Source organism: Bufo bufo, chromosome 10, assembly GCF_905171765.1.
Source record: "Bufo bufo chromosome 10, aBufBuf1.1, whole genome shotgun sequence".
NCBI classification, from domain to species: Eukaryota; Metazoa; Chordata; class Amphibia; order Anura; family Bufonidae; genus Bufo; species Bufo bufo.
The window spans coordinates 40,242,292-40,268,020 of NC_053398.1; the positions used below are offsets into that span (position 1 = coordinate 40,242,292).

Genomic DNA, 25,729 nt, shown 5'->3' on the forward strand with positions numbered 1-25,729 from the left:
AGTATGCACCCTGCAGTGGACAATTGCAATCTGTGAGGGCAATCTTATGGCTTCTAAAAGTTGTATGAGAAGTTGTGAATGTGAGACGTGCTTACCATCAGCTGCAATGAATCCTTTGCCAAATGACCCCGTGGTCCCAGACCACTCCATGTGCATACCTGCTGTCAGTGTAAATGGTGACTGGCTTGCCTTCATGTAGTATGCATGCTCTCGTGAGTGCAATTAATTCTGCTGCTTGTGCAGATTGGTATGTGATGGCTCTGGCTTCCAGGACAACATTGGGTAGCATAACAATAGCATATCCTGCATGATAAGTGTTGTCATTTGGTCTGCTGCAGGATCCATCAACAAAAACATCAGGAGCCCCTTCTACTGCTACAGATTGTAAATCAGAGCGGGGTGATGTCTCATGTTGTATGGCGTGTATACAATCATGTGCCTCTGTCAAGTGATCCTCAGGTCCTTTAAGTCCTAATAGGGCATTCAAGATAGGTGCTGGACCTGAGGTGTGTGTTGCATATTTGATTTGGAGGGAGGGATTGCTGAGGAGTAGAATTTCATATCCAGACAGTCTCTTTGCGGACATGTGCTGTGTGTGTATGCCTTTGAGAAGGCCTACTACATCATGTGTGGTGTACAGGATAGTCTCATGTCCCATTGTGAGTGGCATTGCAAGCTCAACCATCATAGCACAAGCTTCAAGAGATCTCAGACAGGCCGGCATTCCTTGGACGGATGCCGGAAACCACCTTTGAGAAAAAGGCACAAGGACGTAACTTGCCTCCGTGATATTGTGTCAGCACACCCGCCATGGTTTTACAATTTTGTCGAGCATATACGTGGAAGGTGAGTTTGTAGTCAGGGAGGCCTAAACCTGGACTTGTCATTAAAGAACATTTCAAATAATCAAATGCATTAAACATTTCCTTAGACCACCTGATGAGATCTGGCATGTCTGCCAGAGTGGCTTGTCTCATTACATTGTCATAGTAGGAGCAATCAGGAATCCATTGTCTGCAGCAGTTTATCATACCAAGGAAAGATAACATTTCTTTCTTGGTGTGCGGGGTGACCGGGCCCGCAACAGACTGGACTCTTTCTGTGCTGATTTCCCTTTCTCCCTTTGTGAGAACAAAGCCCAAGTATTCAACTTGCTTTTTACACCATTGCATTTTCTTGCGTGACACCTTGTGTCCACATTCAGACAACCATTTCAACAAAGATAAACCATCTGTTACATTGGCCTCCTCTGACAGCCTGCACAATAACAAATCATCCACGTATTGCAAGAGCACAGAACCCTGGGGGGTGCCATGGTTTTAAACTGGCTCGGAGGACAATGCTGTACAGGTGTAGGTGAATCAGCATATCCCTGGGGCATTCTGACGACCCTCAAAAAGCAAAAACCCAAAGGAGTCTGGTCTTCTTGTCACCTGAGATAGAGAAAAAAGCATTTTTCAGGTCTATCACGCTGAAACAGACAGCATCTGCTGGGATGATTGAGAGCAGTTGTGTCACATCAGGTACAATGGGCGCAATAGGGATGATGAGACTATTAATTGCCCTTAAGTCTTGTACAAATCTAACCGTACCATCGGCCTTCGTCAGCGGATTGATGGGTGTACTGTATGGTGAGACAGTGTCCTCTAGGACTCCGGTCCGTAGGAATTCCTGTATCATGGGTCTTAACCCTTCGATTTTCTCTTTCGATAGTGGGTATTGTTTTTGGTACACCGTGGTTGCATCTGCTCTGAGTGTGGCCCTATATGGAGTACAGTCAATGAATCCTGTGTCATAGTCTCCGGATGACCACAGGTTAGGGTCAATGTTCTCCAATTCTTGTGACTCAAATGTGGTGAGTGTAGGAAAAAATGATGATGATGATGGTTTGGCAATAGGTATGAGATCTGATCGCACATCCAATCCTCCCTGAGATGCATAAACCTCGAGTTTCAACTTGCAGAACAAATCTCTACCTAAGAGGTTTACTGGACACTCAGGGATGATGCTGAAAGTGTGGTCAGTGATGTAATCTCCGTCTATGGTTTCAAGTGTCAGTGGGTCAGTTTTGTATGTTTTTGTAAGAACCCCATTAATTCCCATGGAAGGATCGGACTTTCTTAAAGGACCTTTGTAAAGATCCCTACACAGGACACTGGATGTGGCTCCGCTATCTACCATGAAACCTACCTTTCTCCCCGCTACTGTTAAGAGAATGACAGGTGAGTCTTTCCAATGTTTTGTGATCTGTGTGAAAGTGGAGGTACTGTCCTCTGGGCAGCATCAGTGTTGACCCTGCTGGTTCCAGTCAATGGGAAACCTTGGGTTCTGGCTATGCCTTACCTGGGGCTGAGTTCCAGGGTTTGAGTAGCGCTGTTGTCTGGGCAACGGGCATTGCCTCGCCCAGTGTCCGTCTTTACCACATTTAAAACATACAGTGGAAGTTGGTGGCTGCTGCTGCTCAGGAATTTGCTTTGGGCTGTAAGGTTTCTGCTGAGACTGGGGTGGAGCTCTGTTATCTTGACTATGATAGCCTCTGTTCCTGTTCCCCCATCGCCTCTTGTTTCTGTTGCCGGCATACCCATGAGTAGTTATAGATCTCTTTACCTCAAAACAGCCTGCTGCCTCTTTCTCATATAAATGCTTTTCAAAATCCGCAACGTTATCAGAAGTCCAGGAGGATACATTCTGTTTCAAGCATCAAACTAGGCAATAGGTTGTTTACAAAGGTTGAGATAACGAAACTATCCTGGTTAGTCACTGTGAGACCTGCTTCTTGTTTCCAGCAGTCTATGAACTGTTTCCAAAAGTCAGTAACTGACTCATTGTTCTTTTGTTTGCATGCTACAGCTATTGGGAGGGAGGACCTCTGTTTGAAAACCTCTTTCATGTGTTCCGTGAGTTCTTCCCACATCTTATTCCTGCCCTGTTCTGTGTTCAGGCTGTATGTAGTAGCATCGGGAGTTGTCTGAATGAGGCTAATGCTGGGTATTTTAACCCAATCCCACCCTGAGTGCATCCCTATTATACCATCCACTATCAGCTTTATATCCTCCTGTGTGTAATTTCTCCCCTTACATGACCTTTTCAGATAGGTGATAGTTCATAATGGTGCTGTAGTGGGTTTGGGACAATGTTTGATAATTCTGTTGATGTCCTCTATTTCTATGGGTTTCTTCATTAACTGATCTCCTATTGTCATAAAGGGGAATGAATCCTCATGTCCCTTCTCCTGTTCTTTACTCCTAGTGTGTTGAGTGACGGGACTCGTTAACCTATCTTCCTCCCTTTGTGTCTTTTCAATGAAACAGGTGTTTTTTTGAACAACCTGTGGGGGAGGGGGAGGTGGGAGATGTTGCGTTGATGAGACACTAGGGGGTGATTTGTTGAACATAACAATTTTATCCCGAACACTGGGTGATTCTATTTGTGTGGACGCTTGTCCTCCTGTTGCTTCAGTGGAAGAATCAGGTCGTTGAAAGACAGACGCTGATATCTGTTCCACCAAGGACACAGGCAGGCGGGGTGCTGTGGGCACTGGTTGCAGGACAATATGACCTGCAGCCAATATTTCCTCCTCTGAGAAAGAAGGGTAGAGCTTCTGAATGCTCGATTTCTTTTCAGTCACTGTGTGGTTTTTTGTCACATTTCCCTTCACACACCAATCAAAACCGTCACCATTACCGCCCCATTCACGTGAACAAAATGACAACTAAATGACAAAAAAGTGTCTGGTCATCAAGGCCTTTTCGGGCCTGGTCATTCAAGCATTAACCAATAGGCGCCTTCCCCATCAGCAAGGTAAAGTGCTTACTGGTTACTGCAGGGCGCCTAGAACTGGATTGGCAGGAGATGGTAATAACCAGTGAGCTCTGTCCTCTGCAGTGAAGGAAAACGCTGATTTATAAATAGGAGGCAGGATGGAAGGAAATGTCGCAATTTTTCTGGTAAAAATGATTTTTTAAAAGTTCCTGCAGCATGGCCTCTGAAATAGAAGATTCATAATTACCTGCTCCACTCTGCTCCTCTGCGCTGCCCCCGCTGCCTCCATCTTCTGGTTCCTGCGATGTTTACACCTGGCAGTGCATGGCAGTGACTGGCTTCAGCAGTGACACGCTGCTTGTGGCCACATCACCGCCTAAGCCAGTCATTGGCTGGAGTGGTGTATGACTATGTCCATGCACTGCCAGGTGTAAACAGTGGGGGCAGTTCGAAGGACCGGAGAGGCGGGGAGCAGGTAAGTATAACTCTTCGGTTTCAGGGGCTATGCTGCAGCACGGTATTTGGGACAATTACTGGGAACAAGTGTTCATAGGAGCGCTCATATCTTATATCTGGCCAGTATAATCATGCAGCTGATCAGTCGATAAACAAGGAATTGCTCATTTGTCGGCTGATTTGCAAATTTTATCAGGATGAAAGATATACGATTATCTGCAGCACATCTCCCTGTGTAATCTAAATGAAGGCGGAATGACTGTGGCAGCGATCACTCCTCCCCAGTCACTTTGCACTGGCTTGTGTAATAGGCAGATGAGCACCAATCAATATTTTTTTTATTTGCGGCCCCTTGAAATAGATCGATGTGAGAATGCGGCCCCCAGACCAAAAAATGTTGTGCACCCCTGCTTTAAAGCCTGAACTGCGGCTGTGACCGGCGAAAGTAGTTCCGGCAGGGAGACGAAGCCGGCTGGAACAAGACGGGGCCGCCTCTCTGCACCCGCAAGGTCCTGCAGATAACAGAAGCCTGGAGCGCTCGTCAGCGCTGAGAAAGATCAAACGGCACACCCTATAAGGTACCTAAGTGGGGCCAGTGACTGCTCCAGTTACACTGAGGCCTGAGCCGAATCGGGTGCCGTGACCCGAAGAAGAAACAGCTGTGCAGTAAATAGCAGCAGAGCCCGATTTAAATATAGAGTTTTGTACTACCACCCGCGGCTACGGAGGACAGTAAATTGGCCAGCAGGGATCTGCTGTAAGGGCCACAAAGTGCTCCAAGTTCGGGGCCTAACATAGTGGGACATAGATCCCTGCGCTCATTTGCACATATCTGTGCTTATAAAGCAAAGAGAATCAAAGTTATGCACGCATAAATTGGGCCCCTGAAAAGCTGATAACCTGATAATTTAAAATAGGGGATACCCTAACTATACCCCTGGATACTCCCCTGGGTCACTGCTGCTAGGTGGCCAGAGGGCCCTGTTGACACGGGAAGCTGCAACTGCTGCTGCACTTTGAGTATCTAATGTACATAATGTGAAGTGAACAACTTCAGCACCCTTCAAGTCTGGTATTACTGCGATAAAGATCAAATATGGTCAAGATAGGTAACCCCAAGGCAGGTGAACACACCAACCACCCGAAATCCGGGGCAAATAGTGGGGATATGGAGAAATTTATAAAGAAAGCTGCTGCCAAATATGTCTCCAAAATGACGCCGACGACTCCACGAGCGGCGAGCCAGAGACAGCAAGAAGAAGCAAGCACAGCAAGCGGAGGTGAGAATGAATCGGATAACCTCCCGATATCTCTCTCATACCTAAAAGAGATTCTGTCAACCTCGCTAGCTACAGCGCTGGAACCTCTGAGCGCCGACTTATTGGCTATAAAACAAGATGTCCGCCATATAGGAACGCGGGTAGAATCTCTGGAGGACTCTCATGCAACAATCCTCTAGCATCAGGCTGCAGTAACGCAACGCTTACAAATCTATCAATCCAACCTGAACAACATATATAATGCGATTGAAGATCAAGAAAACCGTGGGAGACATAATAATTTACGATTCCGTGGAATCCCCGAAACGGTTGGTGCTGGCGATTTCCCCAATACAATCGCACAAATATGCCTGCAACTTTTAGGCCCAGATTCCGCCCACTAAATCATTCTAGAAAGGGCACATAGAGCCCTTCGCCCGAAACCGCCTCTATCTGAGCCACCAAGAGACGTTATCTGTAAATTCCTCAGCTTTCCTTTGAAAGAGGCGATATTATCTAGAGCAGGAGACACCAATAACATCATATGCGACGGCCACGAAATCCTTGTGTTCCAGGATCTAGCACAATCTACACTGAAAAAAAGAAGAGCACTCAAACCTCTGACAGATCTGCTAAGATCATGAAAAATCCTATATTGTTGGTCTTTTCTATTCGGCCTATCTTTTGCAAATTGCCTCATTCAGTGACTTGAGCGTGGTCTACTATAGATCGAATCACTGGCCATCTCTAACTGGGATCCCGTTCAAGAACTTGCAGACCTGCCGGAACTGCCAAGACAAGATCCCTGGGAAAGACAACGCACTCCCAAGTCTACTAGAGATAGAAGAGACAAAAGGAAAACTACTCCCAGACGACTCCCATTAGGAGACTGATATATCTAAACCATACGCAATGGAGACATCTTATCCAGCCTAAATCATCTCCTCCAGATATTATGTGTTTATTGGGCTCTATCTCTTTACCTTACTAGCTCACTCTTTTAGGACCATCTACCCCCTTCCCTTTCTTTCACCTGTCTAGATTCTTTGAGTCTTTGACCTGATCCTCATTTCTACTGTAGGGTGCGGTAACACACTACTGTCCCTTTTCTCCCCCCTTCTACCCACCTATCCTAGTCACTTCTAGCTAAATGATACAAGTTGTACTTAAAAGGCTATCTATGCTTAGATTAGCCATATATGTTTTAACATGTTACTGGTTATTTTGTTCTGATTCTGTTTCTTGTTACAGTGAGTGCTCCCTAACATATGTCTCTCCAGAAATGACACAGTGGAATCCTCATGAATCCCCTTCGCTTCACCCATGGAGGCTGAGTATATATATTTTTAATCCACACCTTATGACATACCAAATAGAGCAGAAACATCACCTTTACGACTATTTAACCATGGCTAGCCTCAAAATAGTTTCTTACAATGTGAAGGGATTTAATTCACCTTCCAAGAGATGCCAGATCCTTTTACATTTGAAGAAAATGGATTGCTCTGTTCTTCTCATACAAGAGACCCATTTTAAATTCAACCATTATCCAAACCTTTCATACTCTAGGTTTCCTACCTGGTTCCATTGTGGATCTGACTCCTCAGCCTCCAGGGGTGTAAGCATGGGTTTCAGTAGGGATTTACCCTTCCAATACTGTCACCATATCCAAGACAGTGAAGGCAGATATATCCTAGTCAAAGGCAAAATAGCCAACCAAACATATACATTCATTAATATCTACGCCCCTAATGTAAGTCAGATTGGATGGTTCAAATCTCTCTTTCCAATAATAGAATCCTTCAGGGAAGGTGTGGTTGTCCTGGGAGGAGATTTCAATGTTACATTAGAACCCCAATTGGATTCAACCTCCCAAAGATCTGCCCTATCCCAGAAAGCTCTCAAAATCATTTACAGAAATCTCCAAAATGCCCACTTGGTGGATGCATGGAGAATCCTTAATCCCTCCAACCGTGACTACACCTTCTTCTCCAATGTACATGGCTCCTATCAAAGATTAGACTATCTGTTCATCTCAAAAGAACACTTACAACTGTGCCAAGAAACCCAAATAGGATCTATTCATCTATCGGACCACTCACCAGTGTTCCTGAAAATCTCTACTCCCCAACGAGATCCCCGTGCTTTTAAGTGGCGGCTCAATGAACAACTATTATCCACTCAAACTCAGAGGGAGCTGGTGCAAAAACTTCTGGATGAATATTTCCTATTAAATTCCCTCCCAGAAACCTCCCCCCATGTAGTTTGGGATGCCCACAAAGCTTATATAAGAGGCCAATTCATCAGCATCGGAGCTAGACTCAAAAAAGAGAGGGCAGCCCAGATCGATGCTTTGTTAGAAGAGATACACAAACTAGAACTTCTTCATAAACACTCATTAGTTACCTCCCACTTAACGAAATTGACAGATCTTAGGTCAGAACTTAAGAACCTTCTGAACAAGGCCTCTGCAAAATACTACCTACATTCCCAGTACAAATATTTTGCACATGGAGACAAAGCGTCCAAATTTATGATGAGCCGAATCAAACATAAGAAAGCCCAAAACTACATCTGTAAAATTAGTAAACCAGGAGGTGATATAGCAGTCACAACAAAAGAAATAGCCCAGCAATTCCATAATTATTATCTCGATCTATATAACATCTCACAACATGACCCGAAGAAAGATCCTACTTCATCCCAGAGCCCTATTGATACCTTTCTTGAGTCCTTAACACTCCCCAAAGTAGAAAATACTCAGAGGGAATCTCTGCAATCTCCTTTTACTAGAGAGGAACTCTTAGCTGCTATAAAAAACCTTCCCAATGGGAAAGCCCCGGGACCTGATGGCCTACCGGCTCTTTACTACCGCTCTTTCAGTAATTCTCTTCTTCCTCATCTTCTGGCCATTTGTAACCAATCATTGCAAGGATCCCCTCTATCATCCGACATGACCAAAGCACATATAACAATCATTCCAAAAGAAGGGAAGGATCCAGGTCAATGTGCAAACTACCACCCAATATCATTACTAAATTTAGACCTTAAGCTGCTGGCTAAAATGTTAGCCACTCGTCTATCCATATTCCTGCCCTCCCTGATACATAGGGACCAGACAGGATTTATTAAAGGAAGAGAGGGTCACGATAACACAGCAAGAATATTAAACGTATTATTCCATGCCAAAAAATACTCCCTTCCCCTGGCTTTTTTGAGCACTGATGCAGAGAAGGCTTTTGATAGGGTTAACTGGGAATTTATGCGAATTACTCTAGAGAAATTCGGCATTCCTAACCCCTTTGTTAGAGCCATCTTTTCGATGTACACTAATGCCTCAGCAGCCATTATAGTAAATAATACGTTATCTTCCACATTCACTATCAAGAATGGCACTAGACAGGGCTGTCCCCTCTCCCCACTAATCTTTGTCCTAATCATGGAACCACTTCTCCAGGCCATTAGACAGAACGAGAGTGTAATGGATCTCCTAGCACCCCGACCGGGTACATCCGTTGATAGATGTTCCTAGTGCTTCCCGAGGTCTCCAAGCACTCCACTTGACACCGTAAGCGCTGCAGATCCCACGAACCGCCAAAGCTTGGTTGAGGCCTCACCGTCTCCTACCCACCCTGGACCTATGACAAGGCTCCAGGCTTCAGTGGGTGAACCTCTCCTACATCCAGAGAGCAGGAACATCTCTTACAAGAGCTAGTAGTTATGCCAGGGGAGTATAGCAAATCTTCAGCGTATAGCAATCCCCCAGTGTCGATCAGTTACCCAAACACCAGCCTCAACATAGTAAAGGGTAAAAACAGGAACTCTTTATTTGAACACACAAGCATTGATTTATACACATTTTCCAACAAGGTTACCACCCACAGGGTTTTGTAAAAACAGCCAATACCATGTACAATACACTCAGACACTCCCATACAAAATCCTCCCCTCTGCCCGTGATACAATTACCTCACACTGGGTTGATGCAATCATCACAGGCAGGAGAATACACAATGTCTTCTGTCCTGGACACAACCGAGAAGTAATTCGATTATCTCTCAGGACAAAGGAAATCGCTAATACACATGGAGAGAGACAATGGAACAGACCCCACTACTCAACGTATACAATGTCCCACCCTTTACAATACCCATAGACATTTAACATCCCAAAATGGCACGAATTAGACCAGGGGTTCAAGTTAGTACAAGTCCTTTGTGAACAAAGGAAGCCTGGCTGATGAGAGGGCCCATAATCCTGGGGCAAGAGGCTGGTAGCCAGGCCCCTCCGGAACCCAGTGGCGAGGTTGGTTTCGCCACACATCTCCCCCTCCCATGGAAGACTAACCAGATACCTGACCTCACGCCGGTCAGTACCTGAGTTAGTCTGGCAGTCCACCCACAACCCAATACTGGACCTGTTGAATTTTGGGGCCTGGCTCTGTTCTGTATGTTCCCAGATGTGGAGGGGGCATCTGCTATTCCTTGCTTCCTTGTTGTTCTCTAGCTTGGAGCTGTAGGTACTTGGTGGGCACAGGCCGAATGCGCTCTGCCCAGATGCCAGCTCTTCCGCTGGGGTAGCCTGTAGGAAGTCAGCCTCTGGAGAAGAGGATAGGGGAGGGCAGTGGCCAACTGTGTTCTGCCCAGATGCCAGCTCTTCCGCTGGGGAAGCTGGTGTGGAGTCAGCCTCTGGAGATGAGGATAGAGGAGTGCAGAGGCCAACTGCGCTCTGCCCAGATGCCAGCTCTTCCGCTGGGATGGGGTCAGGGAATCCTACCCCCAGGACCTTGTTGCGGATCAGCTGTGGAGAGGAGGGATCTCTTACCTCCTCCTCCTGGCATTCCTGTGGGGTTGGTGGGGAATCTGTACCGGCCGTCCAGCATCCCGATAGGCCTGGTGCAGAGACTGCGGTCCCATCTGCACCATTGGAGTTAGGGGTGCTGTCCCCCTGTGGTTGGGGAGAGAGACCGGTTGTCTCCTCTCCCTTCAAAGTACACTGCCGCTGGGGAATGGAGACGATGCTCTCCTCTCCCTGCAAAACATACTGCCGCTGGGGAGCAGGACCAACTGTCCCTACTCCCTGAAACTCCGGCTGCCATTGGGGATCTGGGCCGACTGCCCAGCATCCCTGTAGGGTCGGTGGAGAGACCTCGGTCCCATCTCCACTGTTGTGGGGCTTACTGTCTACCCCTGGTACGTTAAGCTGCTGCTGGGGAATGGAGACTGGGCTCCCAATCCCCTGCATATTACACTGCCGCTGGGGGATGGAAACTGGGCTCCCAATTCCCTGCATATCACACTGCCACTGGGGAATGGAGACTGGGCTCCCAATTCCCTGCATATCACACGGCCGCTGGGGAATGGAGACTGGGCTTTCCTCTCCCTGCAAACCATACTGCCACTGGGGAGCAGGACCGACTGTCCCTACTCCCTGAAACTCTGGCTGCCGTTGGGGATCTGGGCCGACTGCCCAGCATCCCTGTAGGGCCAGTGGAGAGACCTCGGTCCCATCTCCACCTGCCATATGGGGTTCCCCCCAGGACCAGTCTATGAGGTCCCCTACCTGTGTAGCTGGTACTGAAGCAGGGGATACTTCAGTCGGTCTTCCCAGTAAACCTCCACAATATCCTCCCATCTGAAGGGCTCTGGACCTGGGTCTGACTTCTTGCTGTCCTGCTGAGCCTTCCCAATGGAGTGGAAGAGATCTCGGTAGTCCTGCTCCAGTTTCCACTCCAGGGTTGCTAGGTGAACCAGGTCTTTCTCTACCTCATGGGGATCATCCCAATCCTGCCTAGCCTCCCTCTCGTAGAAAATGTTCTGAAGTCTGGACTGTGCAGGGCTCCCAAAGTCAGGACTCCCATAACAAGCCAGCACCATCAAACTCCTCTCCCTCTGGCTTGTCATGCTCAGCTGTCCAGGGTATATACTGTGCCATATACGACCAGAGCGCCTGGTAGGCCTCCTCCAAATATAGCTCCTGCCATACCCGGTGCTCTAGTTCCTTCACCAATTCCTCCAGGGGCTGCTCTCCCAGGAAAGGCATCTGCAGGGGCACTTGCTTCTGCAATCGCTGCTCTACACTGGGGAGACTCTCACCTCGCTGGTATTGTACATTACCCAGGGCCTGGTACCAGATGTCTTTCCTTAATGCATCCCGGCCATCCAGGTCTTCCTCATCGTATGCCACTGCTGGTTCCATCCTGCTGCTGTAGCCAGGGGCGCTGTACGGATACTAGCGTTGCCCTCAATATACTCCACGAACGGTGTCTCCGAGCTGCTTCTCCTCACACTAGGACGCCATCCCACTGCTTGCCACCAATGTAATGGATCTCCTAGCACCCCGACCGGGTACCTCCGTTGGTAGATGTTCCTAGTGCTTCCTGAGGTCTCCAAGCACTCCACTTGACACCGTAAGCGCTGCAGATCCCACGAACCGCCGAAGCTTGGTTGAGGCCTCACCGTCTCCTACCTACCCTGGACCTACGACAAGGCTCCAGGCTTCAGTGGGTGAACCTCTCCTACATCCAGAGAGCAGGAACAGCTCTTACAAGAGCTAGTAGTTATGCCAGGGGAGTATAGCAAATCTTCAGCGTATAGCAATCCCCCAGTGTCGATCAGTTACCCAAACACCAGCCTCAACATGGTAAAGGGTAAAAACAGGAACTCTTTATTTGAACACACAAGCATTGATTTATACACATTTTCCAACAAGGTTACCACCCACAGGGTTTTGTAAAAACAGCCAATAACCACGTACAATACACTCAGACACTCCCATACAAAATCCTCCCCTCTGCCCGTGATACAATTACCTCACACTGGGTTGATGCAATCATCACAGGCAGGAGAATACACAATGTCTTCTGTCCTGGACACAACCGAGAAGTAATTCGATTATCTCTCAGGACAAAGGAAATCGCTAATACACACAGAGAGACAATGGAACAGACCTCACTACTCAACGTATACAATGTCCGACCCTTTACAATACACATAGAAATTTAACATCCCAAAATGGCACGAATTAGACCAGGGGTTAAAGTTAGTACAAATACTTTGTGAACAAAGGAAGCCTGGCTGATGAGAGGGCCCATAATCCTGGGGCAAGAGGCTGGTAGCCAGGCCCCTCCAAAACCCAGTGGCGAGGTTGGTTTCGCCACAGAGAGGATCAGAGGCTTTAGATTTGGCTCCCAAGAACATAAAACTGCCGCTTTTGCGGATGATCTCCTTGTCATAACCTCAAACCCTGAGACCTCTCTTCCTATCATCTATGACTTTCTGGAGAAGTTCAGTCCTTTATCCAATTTTAAGATTAATATGAAAAAGTCACAGGTACTGAGTCTGGGCCTTTAACCCACTTTACGGAGAGACCTTGAGATGAAATCCCCATTTAACTGGAACGCCCCATACCTCACCTACCTTGGAGTGAAAATAGGGCCCGACCCCCATAGATTATTCAAACTTAATTACCTACCCCTTCTGAAATCTATACAGGAGCAACTCTCATCACTACATTTCCCAACACTGTCATGGTTTGGATGTAAAAATATGGTAACATCTTTAGTAACCCCTAGACTAAGTTACCTTCAGCAAGTCCTTCCAATCCCGATACCAAAATCATTCTACATCTCCCTAACGAAAAGTATTCGCTACTTCATCTGGGCGGGTAAAAAATCTCGACTATCTATCTCTCTCCTACAGAGACCTAGATCCTCGGGAGGTATAGGTCTACCTAACCCCTTTTTTATGTCTAGAATAATAGATTGGTTTAGACAACCTCCACAGAGGTCTTGGATAGATATGGAAATTGAAAATTTATCGACATGTTTTAGGAGTTTATTACTAGGCCCAACGGACCCTAAAATCTCTCAAGCCCAAACCAACCATGTGGTCAGGGCCACTATTGATACCTGGCACTGGTTTTAATCGTCCTCATTGTGGATCCCCCTACCATCCCCACTGATCCAGTTGAGAGATATAATTAGTGCTGCCCCACTAGCACTAAGACAGACTCTCCCTACATATATTCGACAAATGAAAACACCAGTACTCTCCTTCTTTGATGACAATGGGCTGATATTGGATGGAATGTCCCTTACATCCCTGATCCCGGATTTGAAACATCATATCCTTCTATTATCCTTTCTCCGAACATTTATATCTAAAAACATCCCAAGACAAGCACTTCTCAGGCCTCTCACCTGGTTTAAAAGCTTGATAGCTAGGACCACGCCAATAATTAAACCAATCTCAACCATTTATAAGGTACTTAACACTCCCCTCCCTTCACCAAAGCTAGCATATTATGGTCTATAGGAACGAGATTTAGATTGCTCCTTTACACCTGAAGAATGCACTAGTCTACTCATGGCACCCCACGTTACCTCAAGATGTGTTAGAATTCAAGAAAATGGATACAAGATCCTCTCTAGGTGGTACAAAACTCCCGTTATCACTAGCAGGTAAGACCAGACAAATTCAGACATTTGCTGGCGTTGTATGGGCGAAAGAGGTTCCTACTATCAAGTGTGGTGGCTGTGCCCATCGATTCAAAAATGGTGGAAGGAGATCTTTAACAAAAAAATTCCTATGTCCCCCCAATCAGCATTGTTAGGCCTCTATCCTTGATATCCAGGAGTGGTAATGTCCCCTCTTTATAAAATACTTCTGGCTAATGCCCGTCTTCTAATACCTAGATTCTGGCTCAAGCCGGAACTCACTTCACTAGAGCAATGGATAGGAAAAGTCGATGATATATATAGGTTTGAAGAATTAGCAGCTTGGGAAAACCGCAATTACCAAAAATTCTGAACTACCTGGGAAAACTGGGAACACTTTAGGAATTTCAAGTGTTTGAAGCATTGACCCATCATAATCATATTATTTCTCACTGTTGTTATAGTATACCAATATAATGCGAGACATTCACTGTATACTTCTGTTAACTCTCATGTTAATTTTAAATGCTGTTACAAAAACTTGATGTATGCTATAAAGCTTTCTAATAAAGCTCTTTTAAAAAACAAAAAAAAAACACCTTGGGCAATTTATTTGATCACATACACCGGTGGGTTGCATTACGTGGGTAAGACCATATGCTAATTCAGACGGCGAGTGGGCGAACATTTCGGGGATGTTAGGAGAAAAGAGGATACGACTATGACCGGGCATTTCTGGGAGAGACATCAAGGGGATGTGAAAGTCCTACGATTTCAAGGAATCAAAAACATCGAATGCTCCTCCAGGGGGGCTGATGTGGACATCAAACTCCTTAGAAAGGAAGAGAAATGGATCTTCCGCCTCCAAACTGTTAAACCAAAGGGGCTCAATGATCAGATTGTTTATACCTGTTTCATTGAGTAATGTCCAAGATGAGTGTAATGGGACATTGTATCTTTCCAGTTCCTGTTCAGACTGCATATTTCTGTACTGATTTCATGAATAGATGAGCTTGACGTAGGGCCATTGTCCATTATTCATCCTCTACAGACCTTATGATCTGTATGGTCTCATGTTCTGCATGGCTTACACATATCCACCTACTGTACAGGCACCATTCAGTGTGATTATGAGAATGATGATCCATTAGTCCTAACTTAGAGATCTGTTTGACCTGGACGTACTTGACTGTCTCTTCATTTTTAACAAATGACCTCTGGATGTAATATTCCTATTATAGCTCTATGTTAAATATGGACTAAGAATCGCCTAATGATCCCCCTATGGTTACCTTTTGATGCAATTGCATTCTTTGGCAATGATGAGCGCTCTGTAAAATGAGGTGGGGCAGAGCAGTATATCAGGGCATGTATGCTTGACACACCCCTGCTGCTAATTGGCCCCGCAACACGAGTGCCCATCCATAGATGGCGGGCGTGCTACGGCCATATCAGTGCATCTAGGCTGTGAGACGCATACCTGTGCAGCATGTACTTGCAATTAATACTGGAGGGAATAAGAGTCTTGTATTGTCTCTATCACTCCTGATGATCCACCGATAGCAGGTGGTGAAATGCGTTGAATAACAGTAGTCCTAGACCAGGGGACTATGAGGGAGATCAGGGCACCATCCAGTACACAGGGTCCTGTTAGTAAATGCCAGCCATCTAACTTAGTCAATCTGAGACTTGCTCACAGGTGTTTGTGCATATGAATGGCTGTATAGACACCTGTGCAGTACTCCTATCATTCCACCAGATGCCTGGACATGAACACAAGAAACCAGGCAACTGTGATCTATATTTAGGGGATCAGAACATTACCATGTGACCTCAGTGCTGATGTACATGCGCAGTAGTGGTTGTACTTAGACGGTAATCCCCACTTTTCAAAATACACTGTCAATAGTGTACCTTGAAACTCAAGGTCCCCAGTGCTATATCTGTAGAATGGCCCCACCTGACATGTGCCATTTAAAATACTGGATTTTTTGGGCCCCCTGCTACCTCTGCACCCCCTATAGTTACACCTCTAACACTATATAGATCACTTATCTGCGAAAAGAACACAATGAATAGGGATATTTTCCCACTCTGTTTTTAACCACCTCCGGACCGCTGTACGCATATTCGCGTTCCGGAGGTGGCAGCCCTGCGCTCAGCGACGCATATACGCGTCATCTCGCGTGAGCCGGGATTTCCTGTGAACGCGCGCACACAGGCGCGCGCGCTCACAGGAACGGAAGGTAAGAGAGTTGATCTCCAGCCTGCCAGCGGCGATCGTTCGCTGGCAGGCTGGAGATGTGTTTTTTTTAACCCCTAACAGGTATATTAGACGCTGTTTTGATAACAGCGTCTAATATACCTGCTACCTGGTCCTCTGGTGGTCCCCTTTGTTTGGATCGACCACCAGAGGACACAGGTAGCTCAGTAAAGTCCCACCAAGCACCACTACACTACACTACACCCCCCCCCGTCACTTATTAACCCCTTATTAGCCCCTGATCACCCCATATAGACTCCCTGATCACCCCCCTGTCATTGATTACACCCCTGTCATTGATCAACCCCCTGTAAAGCTCTATTCAGATGTCCGCATGATTTTTACGGATCCACTGATAGATGGATCGGATCCGCAAAACGCATCCGGACGTCTGAATGAAGCCTTACAGGGGCGTGATCAATGACTGTGGTTATCACCCCATATAGACTCCCTGATCACCCCCCTGTCATTGATTACCCCCCTGTCATTGATCAACCCCCTGTAAAGCTCCATTCAGATGTCCGCATGATTTTTACGGATGCACTGATAGATGGATCGGATCCGCAAAACGCATCCGGACGTCTGAATGAAGCCTTACAGGGGCATGATCAATGACTGTGGTTATCACCCCATATAGACTCCCTGATCACCCCCCTGTCATTGATTACCCCCCTGTCATTGATCAACCCCCTGTAAAGCTCCATTCAGATGTCCGCATGATTTTTACGGATCCACTGATAGATGGATCGGATCCGCAAAACGCATCCGGACGTCTGAATGAAGCCTTACAGGGGCGTGATCAATGACTGTGGTTATCACCCCATATAGACTCCCTGATCACCCCCCTGTCATTGATTACCCCTCTGTCATTGATCAACCCCCTGTAAAGCTCCATTCAGATGTCCGCATGATTTTTACGGATCCACTGATAGATGGATCGGATCCGCAAAACGCATCCGGACGTCTGAATGAAGCCTTACAGGGGCGTGATCAATGACTGTGGTTATCACCCCATATAAACTCCCTGATCACCCCCCTGTCATTGATCACCCCCCCTGTCATTGATCACCCCCCCTGTCATTGATCACTCCCCCTGTCATTGATCACCCCCCCTGTCATTGATCACCCCCCTGTCATTGATCACCCCTCTGTAAGGCTCCATTCAGACATTTTTTTGGCCCAAGTTAGCGGATTTTATTTTATTTTTTCTTACAAAGTCTCATATTCCACTAACTTGTGTCAAAAAATAAAATCTCACATGAACTCACCATACCCCTCACGGAATCCAAATGCGTAAAATTTTTTATACATTTATATTCCAGACTTCTTCTCACGCTTTAGGGCCCCTAGAATGCCAGGGCAGTATAAATACCCCACATGTGAACCCATTTCGGGAAGAAGACACCCCCAGGTATTCCGTGAGGGGCATATTGAGTCCATGAAAGATTGAAATTTTTGTCCCAAGTTAGCGGAACGGGAGACTTTGTGAGAAAAAAAATAAAAAATATCAATTTCCGCTAACTTGTGCCAAAAAAAAAAAAATTCTATGAACTCGCCATGCCCCTCATTGAATACCTTGGGGTGTCTTCTTTCCAAAATGGGGTCACATGTGGGGTATTTATACTGCCCTGGCATTCTAGGGGCCCCAAAGCGTGAGAAGAAGTCTGGTATCCAAATGTCTAAAAATGCCCTCCTAAAATGAATTTGGGCCCCTTTGCGCATCTAGGCTGCAAAAAAGTGTCACACATGTGGTATCGCCGTACTCAGGAGAAGTTGGGGAATGTGTTTTGGGGTGTCATTTTACATATACCCATGCTGGGTGAGATAAATATCTTGGTCAAATGCCAACTTTGTATAAAAAAATGGGAAAAGTTGTCTTTTGCCAAGATATTTCTCTCACCCAGCATGGGTATATGTAAAAAGACACCCCAAAACACATTCCCCAATGTCTCCTGAATACGGCGATACCACATGTGTGACACTTTTTTGCAGCCTAGGTGGGCAAAGGGGCCCACATTCCAAAGAGCACCTTTCGGATTTCACTGGTCAATTACCTACTTACCACACATTAGGGCCCCTGGAAAATGCCAGGGCAGTATAACTACCCCACAAGTGACCCCATTTTGGAAAGAAGACACCCCAAGGTATTCCGTGAGGGGCATGGTGAGTTCCTAGAATTTTTTATTTTTTGTCACAAGTTAGTGGAAAATGATGATTTTTTTTTTTTTTTTTTTTTCATACAAAGTCTCATATTCCACTAACTTGTGACAAAAAATAAAAACTTCCATGAACTCACTATGCCCATCAGCGAATACCTTGGGGTCTCTTCTTTCCAAAATGGGGTCACTTATGGGGTAGTTATACTGCCCTGGCATTCTAGGGGCCCAAATGTGTGGTAAGGAGTTTGAAATCAAATTCTGTAAAAAATGACGAGTGAAATCCGAAACGTGCTCTTTGGAATATGGGCCCCTTTGCCCACCTAGGCTGCAAAAAAGTGTCACACATCTGGTATCTCCGTATTCAGTAGAAGTTGGGGAATGTGTTTTGGGGTGTCATTTTACATATACCCATGCTGGGTGAGAGAAATATCTTGGCAAAAGACAACTTTTCCCATTTTTTTATACAAAGTTGGCATTTGACCAAGATATTTATCTCACCCAGCATGGGTATATGTAAAATGACACCTCAAAACACATTCCCCAACTTCTCCTGAGTACGGAGATACCAGATGTGTGACACTTTTTTGCAGCCTAGGTGGGCAAAGGGGCCCATATTCCAAAGAGCACCTTTCGGATTTCACTCGTCATTTTTTACAGAATTTGATTTCAAACTCCTTACCACACATTTGGGCCCCTAGAATGCCAGGGCAGTATAACTACCCCACAAGTGACCCCATTTTGGAAAGAAGAGACCCCAAGGTATTCGCTGATGGGCATAGTGAGTTCATGGAAGTTTTTATTTTTTGTCACAAGTTATTGGAATATGAGACTTTGTATGAAAAAAAAAAAAAAAAAATCATCATTTTCCACTAACTTGTGACAAAAAATAAAAAATTCTAGGAACTCACCATGCCCCTCACGGAATACCTTGGGGTGTCTTCTTTCCAAAATGGGGTCACTTGTGGGGTAGTTATACTGCCCTGGCATTCTAGGGGCCCAAATGTGTGGTAAGGAGTTTGAAATCAAATTCTGTAAAAAATGACGAGTGAAATCCGAAAGGTGCTCTTTGGAATATGGGCCCCTTTGCCCACCTAGGCTGCAAAAAAGTGTCACACATCTGGTATCTCCGTACTCAGGAGAAGGTGGGGAATGTGTTTTGGGGTGTCTTTTTACATATACCCATGCTGGGTGAGATAAATATCTTGGTCAAATGCCAACTTTGTATAAAAAAATGGGAAAAGTTGTCTTTTGCCAAGATATTTCTCTCACCCAGCATGGGTATATGTAAAATGACACGACAAAACACATTCCCCACCTTATCCTGAGTACGGAGATACCAGATGTGTGACACTTTTTTGCAGCCTAGGTGGGCAAAGGGGCCCATATTCCAAAGAGCACCTTTCGGATTTCACAGGTCATTTTTTTACAGAATTTGATTTCAAACTCCTTACCACACATTTGGGCCCCTAGAATGCCAGGGCAGTATAACTACCCCACAAGTGACCCCATTTTGGAAAGAAGAGACCCCAAGGTATTCGCTGATGGGCATAGTGAGTTCATAGAACTTTTTATTTTTTGTCACAAGTTAGTGGAATATGAGACTTTGTAAGAAAAAAAAAAAAAAAAAATCATCATTTTCCGCTAACTTGTGACAAAAAATAAAAAGTTCGATGAACTCACTATGCCCATCAGCGAATACCTTAGGGTGTGTACTTTCCGAAATGGGGTCATTTGTGGGGTGTTTGTACTGTCTGGGCATTGTAGAACCTCAGGAAACATGACAGGTGCTCAGAAAGTCAGAGCTGCTTCAAAAAGCGGAAATTCACATTTTTGTACCATAGTTTGTAAACGCTATAACTTTTACCCAAACCATTTTTTTTTTACCCAAACATTTTTTTTTAATCAAAGACATGTAGAACAATAAATTTAGAGCAAAATTTATATATGGATGTTGTTTTTTTTGCAAAATTTTACAACTGAAAGTGAAAAATGTCATTTTTTTGCAAAAAAATCGTTAAATTTCGATTAATAACAAAAAAAGTAAAAATGTCAGCAGCAATGAAATACCACCAAATGAAAGCTCTATTAGTGAGAAGAAAAGGAGGTAAAATTCATTTGGGTGGTAAGTTGCATGACCGAGCAATAAACGGTGAAAGTAGTGTAGGTCAGAAGTGCAAAAAGTGGCCTGGTCTTTCAGAGTGTTTAAGCACTGGGGGCTGAGGTGGTTAATCAATTTTTACCATAAAGAGTTGTTGTTTTTTTAAACAAATGTTATGTATACATGTCATATCGGAAAAAAATAAATGCCCCACCAACACAGTGGGATAATATTATTCAGTATATTAGAGTGCTCTCCAGGAGTATAGCTTGGCCTGCTACACCACTGTTAAATTTAAAATATCAAATCAATGGCCAGCTTCTTATAAAATACAATGCAATGTTTTAATAAAAATGCAATACAATGTGTTAATAATAAATAAAAAGTATACAAAACTGACTAGTCACAGTACCTCCATTCATTATAGTGCAGAGGTCTCGCACTATTTTAAAAGTAATAGCAAAGTTCTGTAGCGCTTTTCTATATGCTGAATATAAGTTGGACAGACGTGTCTGAATAAGGCTGAATCCAGCTTTTGATGATTATCTATGTCGCACTGCTAACCTGCAGTCATGCAGTCCCATTTATGTAAACGGATCAAATAGTATGTATAGTCTCTGCTAACCGGAATCTCTGTTCAGACCGGCCTGTTGGTTAGTTGCAGCGCTGTTTATACATACGTGACCTTTTTGTGGCTGTTGGTGTCTGTATTCAATCCCCGCGCTAGTGCCGGCACTTTGATTTTTTGCGCATGAGGGTTGAGTATCCAGGGACGCCAAATGGATACCGTGGTTGTGTGCGATGATCTCCGATTTGGGTGGTAATCCCTTCAGACAACCTTCTGCTGAGCTATATAGATATTGCTTACAGGAACATATCCTTCAATTCACCAGACGCGCTTCAAAACCTAAACGACTTCATCCTCAGTGGTATATAATAAGAATGAGGGACAAAATCACTCTTTATATTGTAATGATTCCTACAAAAACCTGGACCGGACTTTACTACACCGGTATCATTGCTGGAAGCCGGGACTGAACTATGCGATGATTCTATGTATCTGTTCATATTCAGCGTTTTTTACATAGTTATCAAATATTCTATTTTACTAACTAAATGTATTGTATATACCTACATAGATACAATCATACATGTCAGTAACACTTTTCGTACACCCAAGTGCGATGTATTTATATTGGTGCCGATAATTAAAAAATCATAATCCAATAAAATAAAACATCACAAAATTATGCATTTTGATGACACTTCTAGAGAAAGATAAGAGTTGACGTTGTCTAGTTGCCGGTGGGAGAATACAGGACATGTCAGTGTATGACTATCTATCTGACAGTGACATGTCGTGAAAATCTACCACCGGTCCACTATAGGAAACCGAAGATTTCCATTTCAGAATTGAGTCCCCAAGGAGCCATCGATCCAAATTCATAAATCATTTTGGATTTGCATCTTGACATTTATGCTGTGGGATAATAACCTGCTATACACAGAGATGATTTAACAGAACATATGAGAAACACAGTAACTTCCCCACATCCCCCTCCCACCAATCTACCCTGAGATGTCTGGCAGGGCTTCATCAACATCATCACAAATACTGCATACTAAAACAATTATGTGAGGTATCAATTTCGTCTAGTTGCCTCTATTTGCAATTTAAGGGTACCTTTAAGGCCCCTTTCGCACGGGCGAGAATTCCACACGGGTGTAATGCGTGAGGTGAACGCATTGCACCCGCACTGAATCCAAACCCATTCACTTCAATGGGGCTGTGCACAGTGAAAATCACAGCATGCTCTATATTGTGCGTTTTTCACGCAACGCACGTTTTTCGCGTTAAATAAAAAAAAAAAAAATAATTAACTCACCTCATCGACTTGTTCGCGCAGCCCGGCTTGTCTTCTTTCTTCTTCTTTGAGGACCTGGGAGAAAAGGACCTTTGGTGACGTCACTGCCTCATCACATGGTCTATCACCATGGTGATGGACCATATGATGGACCATGTGATGAGCGCAGTGATGTCACCACAGGTCCTTTTCTCCCAGGTCCTCAAAGAAGAAGAAAGTAGACAAGCTGCGTGAACAAGTAGATGAGAGTTTAAAAAAAAAATTAACCCCTCCATCCCTAATTTACTTAGGATTCTGTATTAAGAATGCTATTATTTTCCCTTATAACCATGTTATAAGGGAAAATAATAAAATCTACACAACACCGATCCCAAACCCAAACCCGAACTTCTGTGAAGAAGTCCGGGTTCGGGTCTGGGTACCAAACATGCCGATTTTTCTCACGCGTGTGCAAAATGCATTAAAAAAATTTCCCGCGACGCACCCGCATCCTATCCAGCCCTCACACGCGACACCCGTGTGAAAGAGGCCTAGGGGCTTCCCTCGTATACCGATCTGTATATTGAAAAGTCTGCATGAAAAATGCAATTTCTTCAAAAGTGGGATGATTACAAATAAAGAGCCTCCATTTATGGAGGCTACTTTTGTCAGTCTATCTTTTTGTGTTTATGCATCTAGTTTGTCTATAAACATATAGTGAGACATCTGAGATATAATCTCTGACAATACAGGTACATTTGGTTTCAGCCAAGAGTGAGAGGCCTCTCAGTGCCTCCACCAGTGCTCCATTTACTATCAAAGATGGCTTACTATCTTCAGGGAAGTTATGGTTAACTGCTTTCCCTATGTATTTGATATTCAGGCTATGATATCTCACCAACGAAACAAAGGGAGGAGACCTGTAATCAGAGCTCGTTTACGTTTATGGAGCTCCTGATCGGCCACAACAAAAAGAGCTTAGAACAGCTGGACACAGAGATCGACCAGTTACAGACACGTCTGTCGACTATCTGTAGTACAGAACTGCTGAAAACCTTCCAAGAGCAATTGGATATTAAATATCCCTTTTGGGAAAAAGAAATCCAGGAGGCGAAAATTCAAAAATTCTCTAGAGATAATAATGATGCACAATTGAACCGTATATACAAATAGAAAAGCAGAGATTCCAACAGGAATAGGTCTCGTAGTAGATCATCATCTATTTCTTCCGTGTCATCGACTGGGGATTCTCAACCACGGGGCAGTTATCCGACTCGTCAGACCCGTAATAAAAGAAAAATGGAACAAGACACTGGCCCAGGAAGGAAGAAACAACCGGAGTCAGTTCCAAACCCCAAACATCCGGACAATACACCTAAGGTAATTAATCTATCCGGCCATACCCTCTCCAACACAGATATTTCTCTGTTGGAGAGAGGTTTATCATATGTACCCAGCTGTAGGTTTGACTGTTTCACCGCCATTAAGGATCTGCACCTATTTGGGCGTTCCTTGATGATGAGGAGATGGCATGCGAGAGGTGATTCACCCGATTCCCTCAATTCTGAGGACGAACAGCGGGCCCTGCAAATTTTGGAGGACTTGCTGTTAGAACAGGAGAGACCAGATATTAATATGGCCGATGAAATACCATCGGCTATAAAAAAGAGGTCTAAGAAATTTCCCCCCTTGTCACTATGTCCGGCGATTGACCTCTTTGTCAAGACGGTCAGTAGAGATTTTGAACGGATTTCTACATCCGTTCCAAATGATAATTTAGACAAGGAACAACGGCAGACAGAGGATACAGGGTATTATTTTAGAGGATGATAACATCATGGTGACCTGTGATGTAGAGTCTCTCTACACGAGCATCCAACATGCTGAGGGGTTACGAGCAGTGGAATTTTTCCTGTCTGCTAGCAATCTTCCTAGGGAATTTTCCCAGTTTTTATTACAACTTCTAACATTCGTGCTCACGAGGAACTTCTTTTCCTTCAACGGGTCCTTTTTCCTGCAGCTCCAGGGGACAGCGATGGGGGGCGGCATGTGCGCCCGCATATGCCAATCTGTTCCTGGGGCTGTGGGAGAGGGACCTTTTCCTGTCAGACAGACACGTCATCATGGACCGCGCCATTTTATGGGCGCGGTACATAGATGACGTCTTCTTGATCTGGCAGGGTACTGAAGAAGAACTTCATGGTTTTTTTCAGGTGTTGAACACCAATTCCATTAACATTAAGCTGACTTACAGTTACAGCAGACAGAGAGTGGATTTTTTGGATGTTTCGGTGTTTAGGGATGCTGGCGGCCACCTCAGGACGGATGTCTTCCAGAAAGAGACGGCCGTCAATGCATACTTGCATGCAACATCCTTGCACCCTAAGAGCACGATCTCCGCCATTCCTGTCGGTCAGTTTTTACGTATTCGGCGGATTTGTTCTGACAACGTAACATTCGAAAAACAGGCCAGTGAGCTGAAGGATCGGTTTCTTAAAAGAGGCTATAGCCACCGATCCATAAAAAAGGCCTACTGGCGTGCAAAAATTCAGGATCAATCTCACCTGTTACAAACCAGAAAAGACAAGACCCCGGATGATAAGATCAGATTTGTGAGTACATATCACTCACAGTGGAATAAAATGAGGGAGGTCTTGGCTTCACATTGGTCTATCCTACTTACGGATCCAGTGTTAGAAAGGCTCTTATCTGTACAACCCCTTCTCACGGCACGTAGGGCTAGTACCCTACGGGATAGCCTAGTTCGAGGTTATTTACAACCAATAGTACCTCAACTGAATGCCGGGCAAGGTGGTCCAAAGATTGGTTTTAGACCATGCGGCAGATGTGCCGCGTGTCCTAACATGGAGCGTTCCTTTGATTTTGCAGATTCGTCTGGAACTAGATCTTTCAAAATCCATCAATCCCTCACGTGCTCCAGTACGCGGGTGGTGTACTATGCTATATGCCCGTGCCCTAAAATATATGTAGGCCTTACAACCCGCGAGTTGAGGGTCCGCGTGCTGGAGCACATGAGGGATATTCTCAATGCACAGGAGATAAAGGAGGTTGAGACCCTTAAACCAATCCCAAGACATTTCAGGGAATTCCACTCCTGCAATCCGAGAGGTCTAAAAGTCAGAGGTATCGATTGTATCCAGGTCGATCTACGTGCAGGCAATACATCCAAGCGGCTGGCTCAAAAAGAGAGCCGCTGGATCTGGACCCTTGGGACTTTACGCCCCAGGGGTCTTAACGAGAATTTGGGTTTCTCTTCCTTTTTGTAACCACTGGACCCACAACTGTGGATCCCACCTCTTTTCTTTTAACAGTTTGTTCATATAGTTATAATCTTTATATTTCCAAATTTTATTTTCTCCCCAGCTTTCATTCTTGGGATATTGAGCCACCTCTTTCTTCTTTTTGACTCATCATGGACTTCTCTTGGCAT

At 45.0% G+C, this 25,729-nt stretch overlaps 1 protein-coding gene across 1 annotated transcript in view; it reads left to right on the plus strand.

Moving 5' to 3' along the window:
* Nucleotides 1–6,885: 6,885 nt before the first annotated feature.
* Nucleotides 6,886–25,729, plus strand: part of LOC120980013 (mucin-5AC-like) — a 151,672-nt gene continuing 132,828 nt past the window's right edge. Inside the window, exon 1 of the mRNA XM_040408877.1 lies at nt 6,886–8,983. Within this exon, the coding sequence (XP_040264811.1) occupies nt 6,886–8,983 (2,098 nt within the window). The remainder of the gene's footprint in view (nt 8,984–25,729) is intronic.